The sequence below is a fragment of the Lepidochelys olivacea genome (genome assembly GCF_965140295.1).
Source record: "Lepidochelys olivacea isolate rLepOli2 genome assembly, chromosome: 3".
NCBI classification, from domain to species: Eukaryota; Metazoa; Chordata; order Testudines; family Cheloniidae; genus Lepidochelys; species Lepidochelys olivacea.
Window position 1 is genome coordinate 107644471 of NC_140413.1, and position 12696 is coordinate 107657166.

The 12696-nt window shown below is 47.0% G+C and overlaps 1 protein-coding gene across 3 annotated transcripts; it reads right to left on the minus strand.

The window, feature by feature from the left end:
• Window positions 1-6397: 6397 nt before the first annotated feature.
• On the minus strand, window positions 6398-10752 carry LOC311518162 (uncharacterized protein). Of its 3 annotated transcripts, XM_084623696.1 has the most exons (3): window positions 9132-10752; window positions 8549-8665; window positions 6398-7776 (listed from the first exon to the last, which is right to left on the minus strand). In XM_084623696.1, exons 1-3 carry the CDS (start codon window positions 10731-10733, stop codon window positions 7243-7245), a joined length of 2253 nt encoding a protein of 750 aa, XP_084479822.1. In that variant the 5' UTR covers window positions 10734-10752; the 3' UTR covers window positions 6398-7242. The 3 variants fall into 3 exon arrangements, with proteins under 3 accessions (XP_084479822.1, XP_084479823.1, XP_084479821.1); XM_084623697.1 differs by lacking the exon at window positions 8549-8665; XM_084623695.1 differs by having other exon boundaries at window positions 7480-8665.
• Between the last annotated feature and the right edge of the window lie 1944 nt (window positions 10753-12696).

The following is a 12696-nucleotide window of genomic DNA, read 5'->3' on the forward strand; positions in this document are numbered from 1 at the left end:
GGCAGTTGGGGAGGCTAGCCTGAGTGCCAGAAGTCCCCCCTTCTCCAGTGCCCAGACTACGGCCCGCACCCTGCTCCACCCCAAGGCCCCACCCTTGCTTGGCCTTCTCCCCCTAAGACCCCACCCCCACTCTATCCCAGACCCCGCTCATGCTCGACCCCCTCCCGCAAGGTGGCCCCTGCCCGCCACTTGCTGATTCCCTCCTCTCCTCCACCTCCTGTCCTCTGAGGGCCCCAGTGCTTGCCAAGTGCCTCCACCCTACCTCTGCTGAGACCCCACCTCCCGCTTAATCCCTCCACACCTCACTCCCCCATGTGGCCCCCCACTTGTCACAGTGCTCACTGAGTCAGTGATTGGTGTGCAGGGGCGGGTCTCGGGTGTGAGGGGGTGGAGTAGAGGAAGGATTCAGCAACCAGTCAGTGGCGGGGGGTGTTAGGATACAGATATTCAGGCCTGTGTGCAAAGGCCTATACTCTAAGAATTTAGGTATATGTTTATCATTTAGCTAGGTATAGAGGTATAAAAGAAAGAATCAAAATCACTATCTGACTGTATAAGGCCTTTTTCTCACTGTGACAGTCTGAGGCCCTGTTCTTAAGCTAAAGCCTCTGGCTAAACAGCAGAGGCAGCCGTAAGCTGGGAAACGTATGGTCACCTCCTTACATTCCAAACTGGTCACATTGAAAGAAGGTGCTATTGGGCTGTTAGGAATATAATCCTGTCCTGTATTACTATCACCTCCAGAGAAAGAGAAGTGCCTAGAAGATGTAAAAGGAAACTTAGTTTGATAGCATCCTGTCTGGCAAGAACTCACTTATCAATAGCTGGGATGTGAAATCCTCATTTCTTTGTTGTTCTTTTACTGTAGTCCCCATTTCCCTATTGTTTGTCTGTATAATCTCTGTCTGGTTCTGTGATTGTTTCTGTCTGCTGTATAATTAATTTTGCTGAGTGTAAACTAATTAAGATGGTGGGATATAATTGGTTAAATAATCATGTTACAATATGTTAGGATTGGTTAGTTAAATTTCAGTAAAATGATTGGTTAAGGTACAGCTAAGCAGAACTCAAGTTTTACTATATAGTCTACAGTCAATCAGGAAGAAAAGAGGGGAATAGGAACAGGGAATGGCGGTGGGGAAATTGGAATCATGTTTTGCTAAGGGGGGGAATAGGAACAGGGACACAAGTAAGGCTATGTGGTGTCAGAGCTGGGAAGGAGACACTGAGGAAGGAAACTGGAATCATGCTTGCTGGAAGTTCATCCCAATAAACATTGAATTGTTTGCACCTTTGGACTTTGGGTATTGCTGCTCTCTGTTCATGTGACAAGGACCAGGGAAGCAAGAAGGTGAAGGAATAAGCCCTCTAACAGGAGGTAGGGGAGAAGGGGTGGAGGACTGGAGGGAGTCAGGATTCAGTGAGCACTGCGGCAAGTGGGGGGGCTACATGGGGAGGGTGATGGAGGAGGGGAGAGACTTAGAGAGTGGCAGGCAGTGGGGATATCTCGGGGGTGGGGCGGAGCAGGGATGGGAAGAGGTGGAGTATGGGTGGGGTCATGGAAGAAAAGTGGGAGGGGGCTTTGGGGGTGGAGCGCAGGACGGGCCACCACAGCCCAGGCGTCCGGTGGTGGGTTGGCAGCTGCACTGCAGGGGAGGCTTAGCCTCCCCTGGCCTATTATACCCGCCACCTATGTTTATACTGTTAATATCACACAGTCATCGTGCTTACCAATATTTTAGAGGTTTTACAGCAGTGTTCAACAGTAGTAACCCTAAATTTTATACTGGAGGTGAATATTGCAGGACACTGCTCTAAAACTATTTTAGAGCATTTTAAAAAAACTTGGGATCCATTAAAAATATTGTAGTAGAGTCACTTGATTTTATACAAATTAAAATAGGAAAATAATATTACTACTGCATCAGTTTGTGTGGCTTGTAGTCATGAGACTATCTAAATTTGGCTTTTATGTGTGTGTGTGTGTGTATATATATATATATATATATATATTTTACATTTCCCTGAGATTCAAGCCAGCAAAGTTGAATTTTGGAAGATGCTCAAGTGCTTGCAGGCCTATGAGCAGTGTGAGCTTGCTGCTAGTTATTGCTTTATGTCTCTGAGCAATTCATCTCAGCCCTGCTCCATTTTCCCCTCACACCCAATTGAATATTACTGGAAAATGACCAAGAGTCTGATCCAATGCCTTTTGAAATCAGTGGAAAAACTCCCATTGACTTTCATGGGCATTGAATCAGGCCCGAAATGAATGAAAAAGAACTGAGAAGACTGATGGCTTACACAAGAAAGCAAATTGTGGATGAAGAAAGGGCAGTTACTAGAATGGAGAGCCCTGACCTGTGCCCATTCTTGATTCAGGAGAGATAAAGATTATCCACACTAAGCAGAGTTTCTCTTGGATTAAGATGTGTTGAGGCTGCCTGAGGTTTGCCAAAAAGCATAAGAGAAGCCAACATGGAAATGATTTCCATAAGGCAGAAAGATTACCACAACAAGCGGCAAATGAATGAATTATTAATTAATCTGCACTGGCAGGAAATTATAAAACTTAAAAAACCCAAATATATTAAAATGGAGAAGTCACTAAAGGTATCCTCACAAACATCAATATTTATAGGATAAATTTGCTGAAGAAATATGAAGTCAGCCCCCTAAATTAAAGTAGAAGTTGAATAATTTGTATGGGGCTATTAATATCATTAAAATTGATTGCCTGAAGATTTGTTGTTGTGCTGTTAGATTAAAAGATAGATCAATGTCAGATTTGTACTGGAGGCCCACCTCCACAAATCAATCAATGACTCTAAAATGGCTCTCCCTCTTCTCCCCTCCCCCTGTCTTTTTACCTCTTCTCCACAGTCTGAGTTAGGGGTGCTGATGTCCTTACGTTAATTGTTTTTTGCATGAGGAGAGTGTGCTCCATACTGAGGCTGGGTAATTAGCCAAGACAGAGGGCCCTCCTGGTTAGTGTTTTTTGAGAGAAGTGGGGGCAGATTTTAATCTGTTATGCCATGGAAAACAGACTTTACTGGAGCTACTTGGGATTTGCATTGATGTCACTGCCTCAGAATCTGGTTCACTGTGTGCTATATACTTGACAGAACTTTGTACTGAACCTTGACAGCCCCCATCCAAAACTAGTTTGTCATAGAAATGCAAGGCTGGAAGGGATCTCCAGTGGTATCCTGCTAACTAGCATTATTCACAGGGCTCAAAGTGGGCCAGCTTGTGCCATCCCTATGAAATGGTACTTTCTTTGACCAGATGCCATTTTGATTTCAGTCCTAGGTTTATCCCCAATTCCCATCTACCTCTCAATAGCCATCTTGTGTTGTCTTTGGGAAAACAGCGGGCTGCTGGCTTCAGATATGAACAAACACCTCTGTGTTACTTTCTCGAAGGCCCTACAGGGAGGAAAGAGCCACTGCTTCTGCTGAGCTGCCATTGCGTCCAGTTCAGAGGAGTCACCGCTGAGCTTCCACTTCTGTTCCAGAGTCTCCTTGCTGCTTGAGGGATAGAGTGTGGAGAGAGAGGAAGGAAAGGTTGTTCTCAAGGCACGAATTCTACTGCAATCTGGTGCTACCATTGTTCAGAGAGGGTCTAATAAACCCGGTGCTTAAAATGTTGGCAGCAGTGTGTCTACATTAGGACTTACAGTGTGGAGGTGAAATGGCATCAGCAGGGGTATTAAATTTTGCCAAATTTCCCCAGTCTAGACAAGGTACAAAGTTCCTTAGTACAGAGCTTTATAACTGGTACTGTGGTATTTATTATGTTAACTCCTTTTTTCTGCCATGTTCTCTCACACAAGAGATGGTATATTTAAAGTAGAAGGGATGTTCTGAAAACTATCTGGGATTGAATTGGACCAAAGAGATTGCTATGGAAAATATGCTAGTTAAAAACACATTGAAATCTATAATGCACAAACAATACTGTCAAGATGTAAACCAAAAAGGACACACTTTCCTCATTGTGACATTCCCCTGGTGTTATCTGGACAAGTGATCTGCTAGGTCACTCCAATCCTCAACTCTGGGAGCCAGCCTTACCCTGCTCTGCTGTGAGAACCCCCACTTCCGGGTTGTTCCTGCACAGCTTCTAGCATGTAAGCTGCTCCTTGGATTGTGCAACTGAATGACAATATCTCCAGTGCCAGACACAACCCTAGGAACCTCTGTCTTACAGTGTCCCATTATGCCCACTGGATGCTGCAAGCTTATATGAGTTTGTCAACTTAAAGAAATAGATATCTACCAGGCTTGTTATCCCAAAGGGAGTCTCTGACATGCTTCTAACAAAATGCACAGATTCAGGCACAATAAACAAACAAATTTATTAACTACTGTGATAAATGATGGGGCGGAGGGCAGGAGATAGCTCCCTTTTTTGAATACACAGCCAGCCAGTAGCTATAAAATCCCTCTTATCATAGAATCATAGAAGATTAGGCTTGGAAGAGACCTCAGGAGATCATCTAATCCAACCTGCTCAAAGTAGGACCAACACCAACTAAATCATCTCAGCAAGGACTTTGTCAAGCCGCTCCTTAAAAACCTCTAACGATGGAGATTCCACCGCCTCCCTAGGTAACCCATTCCAGTGCTTCACCACCCTCCTCGTGAAATAGAGTTTCCTAATATCCAACCTAGACCTTCCCCACTGCAACTTGAGACCATTGCTCTGTGTTCTGTCATCTTCCACCACTGAGAATAGCTGAGCTCCATCCTCTTTGGAACCCCCCTTCAGGTAGTTGAAGGCTGTTATCAAATCCCCCCACACTCTTCTCTTCTGCAAACTAAACAAGCCCAGTTCCCTCAGCTTCTCCTCATAAGTCATGTGTCCTAGACCGCTGATCATATTCGTTGCCCTCCGCTGGACTCTCTCCAATTTGTCCACATCCTTTCTGTAGTGGGGGCCAAGACTGGACACAATACTCTATATGTGGCCTCATCAGTGCCGAATAGAGGGGAATAATCACTTTCCTTGCTCTGCTGGCAATGCTCCTACTAATGCAGCCCAATATGCCGTTAGCCTTCTTGGCAACAAGGGCACACTGCTGACTCATATCCAGCTTCTCATCCACTGTAATCCCCAAGTCCTTTTCTGCATAACTGCTGCTTAGCTAGTTGGTCCCCAGCCTGTAGCAGTGCATGGGATTCTTCTGTCCTAAGTGCAGGACTCTGCATTTGTCCTTGTTGAACCTCATCAGATTTCTTTTGGCCCAATCCTCCAATTTGTCTAGGTCACTCTGGATCATATCCCTACCCTCCAGTGAATCTTCCTCTCCCCCCAGCTTAGTGTCATCTGTGAACTTGCTGAGGGTACAATCCATCCCATCATCCAGATCATTAATAAAGATGTTGAACAAAACCAGCCCCAGGACCGACTCCTGGAGTACTCCGCTTGATACCGGCTGCCAACTAGACATCGAGCCGTTGATCACTACCTGTTGGGCTCGACAATATAGCCAGCTTTCTATCCACCTTGTGGTCCATTCATCCAGTCCATATTTTTTTAACTTGCTGGCAAGAATACTGTGGGAGTCCATATCAAAAGCTTTGCTAAACTCAAGATATATCATGTCCACTGTTTTCCCCATATCCACAGAGTCAGTTATCTCATCATAGAAGGCAATCAAGTTGGTCAAGCATGACTTGCCCTTGGTGAATCGATGTTGACTGTTCCTGATCACCTTCCTCTCCTCCAAGTGCTTCAAAATGGTTTCCTTGAGGAACTGTTCCATGATTTTTCCAGGGACTGACGTGAGGCTGACTGGTCTGTAGTTCTCCAGGTTCTCTTTCTTCCCTTTTTAAAAGATGGGCACTATATTTGCCTTTTCCCAGGAATTCAGGACCTCCCCCGATCGCCGCGAGTATTCAAAGATAATGGCCACAGGCTCTGCAATCATATCAGCCAATTTCCTCTTCACCCTCAGATGCATTAGATCTGGACCCATGGACTTGTGCATGTCCAGCTTTTCTAAATAGTCCTTAACCTGTTCTTTCACCAGTGAGGGCTGCTCACCTCCTCCCCATACTGTGTTGCCCAGGACAGCAGTGTGGGAGCTGATCTTGTCTGCAAAGACCAAGGCAAAAAAAGCATTGAATACTTCAGCTTTTTCCACATAACCAGTCACTAGGTTGCCTCCCCATTTAGTAAGGGTCCCACACTTTCCCTGACCTTCTTCTTGTTGCTAACATACCTGTAGAAACCCTTCTTGTTACCCTTCACATCCCTTGCTAGCTGCAATTCCAATTGTGCTTTGGCCTTCCTGATTACACCCTTGCATGCTTGAGCAATATTTTTATACTTCTCCCAAGTCATCTGTCCAAGTTTCCTGTTGCGGTTCAGTGATGAGACAGAACACAGCTTTATGCAAGCAAACAGGCTGGTCAGCGGAGATGGGCTGTTCTGCCCCCCCTGCCTTCCACCTTCTCCTTTTATTATATTTCTCCCCCTAAGCATTACACACTGCTACACAAAGGAATGTATGACATTGATTCATATGCTTAGTTACCATCCTCTATCTACTACAATCCTGGTTCTCAGGCCTTGAGCCCAGGCTAAAGAAACCTCCCACAGTTGCTGTCCAAACAATCAAGTTCTCAGGGTTCATATCTAGCCCTTGTCCTTGGATAGAGCAATGTGTGCATTGCTCCTAGGAAACAGTCAGGGTGTGCCCCGCCTGCTTCCAGGTGGAATAGCTAGACATTAACCCTTCATCTCCCCTTTTTTTGTTTATTGAAGTTGGCCATCTCATGGTAGCCGCCAATTTGTTTTGTCATGCTAATTTAACTCCCAGACAGACAAGGACATAACCTGGGGAGCTTTCCAGGGCAAAATTTTACAAAGTCTTAACAAGGAAGGAATACATTGTACACAGCAACAACAAAAAATAAGCCCAATGATTACAAACACAAAATAACCAAAAGCTTAACATCTGCAATATAATCATCTAAAAGGGGTACACTTCTTTTACTACAATTGTAACCAGCAAAAGGCAATATAAGTATCATTCTACTAAGACAGCAAAGGGTGCCATCACTTAAATTTGCAGGAATATAATTAAAGGTGCATGAACCACAAGTAAAAACCCATCCTGATGGTAGGATGATATGGCCATAATTATATGAAACATTAACAGCATGGGAACAATTTAAAAGGGATTGAGAAATTTTTGACAGCCCAATGGCACCTTTGTACTAGTGCAGTTAACTACACGCGCACAGGTGACATTGTGAGCCCCGGCCGGGTACGGTGTGTGAAGGGATATAGCCGTGCGAGGCAGAATATAGTTGGCCGGGCCCCAATTAGCCATGCTAGAGTACTGGGAGAAAAGATTAGCATAAGCAAAGAGCAGTATCTTATTCTCCTTCGGACTTGTAACGGGGGAGGCGCTTCCGAGCCAACCCCTACAGCAAATAGGCACAAAAGGCACACAATCATCACAGAATTAGCAGTGATTTGGGCGAGAATCGCCACAAACAAAGTCTTAGGAGTTTCTGGCTGCTGATCTGCTGCCAGTTTTCGTTGAGCCGTGGCGACCAATGCTTTTACTGCTCCCCATGTCACGGGCTGGCTTGGGACGCTACGCCTCCTCCGTTTCCGTCCCGCCGTTGTCGACTCGGGGGGCAACGCGGTCTCCTCCAAGGTCAGCTGAAACTCTGGTATGGGATTCGACAGCCCCTGGTGCCATGCCATGTTGTTTAAGTGCTGGTCGCACGCACCGGGCTGGAACCCACAACGGTCCTGCAGGGAGAGACACAGCAGCATATCCCCGACCCCAAGTGATTAGAGGTGCTGGGCCCAGCCACTGTGGATCGGGCAGCTGACGGTAAAAGACACGCGGTCTTTCCAGTACCTCAGATTTGTGAAAATGCCGATCCGCAGGGGTCTGCTGATCTGCATTCAGTGTTAAATTATTTAAAGTAAACAAGAGAATATACATCTGTTGTTGAATGTCTCCTAAGGTTCGGAGATGCAGCTCCCCTTGTTTTAATTGTTTATCTAGCAAGGTTTTGAGTGTGCGATTGGCACGTTCAACAATGGCTTGGCCCGTGGAATTATAAGGGATTCCGTGTTTGAGACGGACGTCCCAGCGGGCACAAAAGGTGGAGAGGGCTGCAGAGCAGTAGGCTGGGGCATTATCTGTTTTAATTTGGCAAGGGCGACCCATAACAGAAAAGCAGGCCAGCAAATGGTGAATAACTTTGTTAGTGGCTTCCCCACGTTGTGGGGTTGCCCAAAGGAAGCCTGAATAAGTATCAACGGAAACATGTAAAAATGAATAGGGGTGGAATTGTGGTACATGAGTAACATCCATTTGCCACAGCTGATTTGCTGCGGTACCTCGGGGGTTAACGGCATAAGAAAAAGTAGGAGCAGCAGCAGCACAGTGGGGGCAGGAACGAACAATGGAACGTGCATGATCAGCAGGAATGTGGAACTGCCGGGCCAAAACAGAGGCAGACTGATGAAAAAAGGCATGGCTTTCAATGGGGTCAGAAAAAAGGGAATTTACCTGACCACGCAACGCGCGATCGGCGCGTGCATTGCCCTCAGTGAGTGGCCCAGGCAGAGGGGTATGACTGCGAATATGAGCAACAAAGTAAGGGAAATGACGAGTGGCAAGAAGACGCTGTAAAGACAAAAACAGGTGAAGGAGGTCTGCATCAACCTGAGGGGTAATGAGGGCAAGGGGTAAATGATCAATTACCTGATAAACATAATGGGTATCCACAATTAAATTAAAGGGACAATCAGCAAAAAATTGAAAAGCCAAAATAACAGCAGCCAATTCTGAACGCTGTGCAGAACGCTGAGGCAGTGTAAAACGAGAATGCCAACGAGGGGGGTCACCCAACTGATAAGTGACTACACCTCGGTGGGGAGAGCCATCAGATGTTAATATCGAGGGTGGTGTCTAACTTTGTAAGTAAATCACGGCCCCAAATATTGAGGTGGACAGGGAGCACAAAAGGGCGGATTGTAGCAAGGGCACGGCCTCCTGGTTTAGAGACCGTGACCCAAGACAAACTTTGGCGCCCGGGTTTGCTACCCCCAATCCCCCACAACTCTTTAGAAGGAACCGTAGGCCAACTAACCGGCCACTCCAGATCACGAATCACTGTAACATCAGCTCCAGTGTCCACCAGCCCTGTAAAAGGAACATCATTTAAGAGAAGTGTTAACTGAGGTTTCGAGGGGCGGACTGACATTGTCAGAGCAACAAGTGGAGAAGACGCGCTGTGAGACGGCGAGTGAGACAACGTAGATCCAAAGCCTCCTCCGCCCCGAGTTCGATCCTCGGCAGCTGGCACCTGATAGGGGACTAAAATCAATTGTGCAATTGACCGTCCACGCGGGAGCGACTGTGGAAGATGAGTCCACACCTGAACCTTAATAATGCCAGTGTAATCAGCATCAATGACCCCTGGAATGACAAAAAAGCCCTGTTTCCCAGCATGTGAGCGAGGGAGAACAAGACCTACAAAGCCGGCAGGGAGAGGTCCCGTCACCTGTGTAGGTATGGCACAGACCTCCCCTGGCAGCTGAAAGTCAGTGTCCTCCTGCAATCTGTTGGTAAAATCCAAAAAGGACTCTAAGGCACCCTGACGGATACTGACAAAGCTTTTGGTAGGCTTGCCTGAATCCGGGACCTTCTTGAAAGCATGCTGGGCACAGGTGGAAATAATGGGGAAGACGGCCTGAGGGAGTTGAGACTGCATCTCAATAGTAGCAAACTGGCCCTCCCCTGCCAAATGCTCATAAATGATACCTTGCTCTCTATATACCTGGGCTTGGCGTTCTGCCATCTGCCGATACTCACTAAGCCAAATAACATACTGACTGGGTGACAACATCATGCGCAGCAGCGTTTTCCAATCCTCAGGGATTAGGGAGTACCCAGCACCCATCCCTTCAATGAGACCACGCACAAAGGTGCTAGTCAGGCCAAATTCACGAATTGCTTTCTTTACCTCTCTAACCACCGAGTATGGCAGAGTGGTCCAGGTGCCCACGGGGTTGCCCTGGTCATCATTCTGCCAGGTCACCGGGCAAACGGAGACCAGATCAGCCAGCTCCTCTGCTGTAAGATCTGATCGAGCTTTCGCTGCGTGAACCATTTGTTGCACCAGCGAAAGCTTCTGAACAGATGCAGATGACTCTCCGGGGGGCCCCATGGGGGGAGGGTGATCACACACCGGCTCCGGTGGGGAAGGCCAGGGAGGCGGTGGTAATAGAGGCACTGGGGGCGAAGCAGGGGGAGGGATGGCTGCAGGAGCGGACGGGGGTGGCAGGATCGGCAGCTCCTCTGTTGGTGCTGAAGAGGGCCTTTCCAAGGCGACACGCTGTGTCGCATCGCCAGGAGGGGGGATGACTGCAGGGGCGGACGGGGGCGGCGAGAGCACCAGCCTCGCGAGGGAGGGTCTGTCTGAGGCGACACGCTGTACCACGTCGCGGCAGAGGTGCCAGGCATGTAAAGCCTGCATGGGTGCCCGAGGCTCTTTGTGCAATGTCTGGCCCAATCGCTCCCAGTCCGCTAACTTAAGGCTTCCAGCTTCAGGATACCACGGGCACTTGGCACGCACCTCCTGTAGCAGGAGAGTGAGTTCTCGAGCCGGGCAGTCATGCTGAGCCTTACGCAGCAAATACTGCAGCTCATTACGGTGTTGCACTTGCAAAGCAGAGAGGGAGCTTCCCATACTTACCACAATGAAAAATACTCACCGGGATCCACGAAGTGGATGAGTGACGCGTCTGAAACCCTTGCCGGGTGAGGTGAGTGCTGAGGGCCCCACGTTTGGGCGCCAGTTGTTGCGGTTCAGTGATGAGACAGAACACAGCTTTATGCAAGCAAACAGGCTGGTCAGCGGAGATGGGCTGTTCTGCCCCCCCTGCCTTCCACCTTCTCCTTTTATTATATTTCTCCCCCTAAGCATTACACACTGCTACACAAAGGAATGTATGACGTTGATTCATATGCTTAGTTACCATCCTCTATCTACTACAATCCTGGTTCTCAGGCCTTGAGCCCAGGCTAAAGAAACCTCCCACAGTTGCTGTCCAAACAATCAAGTTCTCAGGGTTCATATCTAGCCCTTGTCCTTGGATAGAGCAATGTGTGCATTGCTCCTAGGAAACAGTCAGGGTGTGCCCCGCCTGCTTCCAGGTGGAATAGCTAGACATTAACCCTTCAGTTTCCACTTCATGTAAGCTTCCTTTTTGTGTTTAAGCTAACCAAAGATTTCACTGTTAAGCCAAGCTGGTAGCCTGCCATATTTGCTATTCCTTCTGCACATCAGGATGGTTTGTTGCAGTGCCCTCAATAAGGCTTCTTTAAAATACAGCCAGCTCTCCTGGACTCCTTTCCCCCTCATATTAGCCTCCCAGGGGATCCTGCCTATCAGTTCCCTGAGGGAGTCAAAGTCTGCTTCTGTGAAACCCCATGTGTGTATTCTGCTGCTCTCCTTTCTTCCTTTTGTCAGGATCTTGAACTCGACTATCTCATGGTCACTGCTGCCCAGGTTGCCACCCACATCTTCTTTCCCTACAAATTCTTCCCTGTTTGTGAGCAGTTGGTCAAGAGGAGCATGGCCCCTAGTTGGTTGCTCCGGCACTTGCACCAGGAAGTTGTCCCCAACACTCTCCAAAACCTTCCTGGATTGTCTGTGCACTTCTGTATTGCTGTCCCAGCACATGTCAGTCTGATTGAAGTCTCCCATTAGAACCAGAGCCTGTGTTCTGGAAACTTTAGTTAGTTGTTGGAAGAAAGCCTCGTCTACCTCATCCACCACAACATCACTCTTGTTGCTCTCGCTTCTAAACTTAACCCAAAGACTTTTGACAGGCTTTTCTCCAGTTCCATACTGGAGCTCTGAACAATCATACACTCTCTTACATACAGTGCAACTCCTCCACCTTAGTAGCTCCTCCACTTCTTAGTAGCTGTTCTCTAACTGCTCTACTGTAAAGAGTTAAAAAGTCTCACTGCTATGGATAGGTAAAAGGAAGTGAGTGGATACCTAGCCAAAGGAGCCAATGGGAAGGCTAGAACTTTTAAAAATTGAAAAACGACTCCCCTTTTCTCTGTCTGTGATTGTTCTCCCAGAGAGTGGGGAAGGGCAGCAACTGTAAGAAACTTGGGGCCAGGTATGAAAAATCATCAGAATCATACCTAGAAACTAGAAAGTACTCATTTGAAACCCCATATATGTAAGAAGATTAGGAAATGTCTAGGAAGATGGGATTAGGTTTATCTCTTTTTATTTCTTTATGGCTTGTGAACTCCTCTCTGCTAACCCCAGGTGCTTTTATTTTGCTTGTAACCTTTAAGCTGGACCTCAGAGAAGCTATTCTTGATGCTTATTCCTTGTAATTGTTTTTTTTTTAAATCTAGAAAAAGTCTAAATTCCCAGATGTAATTTTTTTAATTTATAAAATTTACCTTTTTTTAAGAATAGAATTGAATTTTTGTGTCTTAAGAGGTTTGTGCATGTGTTGTTTAATTAGCTAGTGGCAACAGCTGATTTCCTTTGTTTTTCTTTCTCAGCTCTTCCCCAGAGAGGGGGTGAAAGGGATAGGGGGTGAAAGGGTACCCCACAGGAAGGAATTCCCAAGTGCCCCCTTCCTGGGTTCTCAAAGGTGTTTTGCACTTGAGTGGTGGCA

Excerpts from the sequence above, each read along its gene's own strand:
- LOC311518162 (XM_084623695.1), bottom strand. The coding sequence starts at position 10,733 with ATGGGAAGCTCCCTCTCTGCTTTGCAAGTGCAACACCGTAATGAGCTG. Across the intron at positions 8,666-9,131 it reads TTCGTGATCTGGAGTGGCCG|CGTCTTCTTGCCACTCGTCA; the intron begins GTTAGTTGGCCT and ends TTGTCTTTACAG.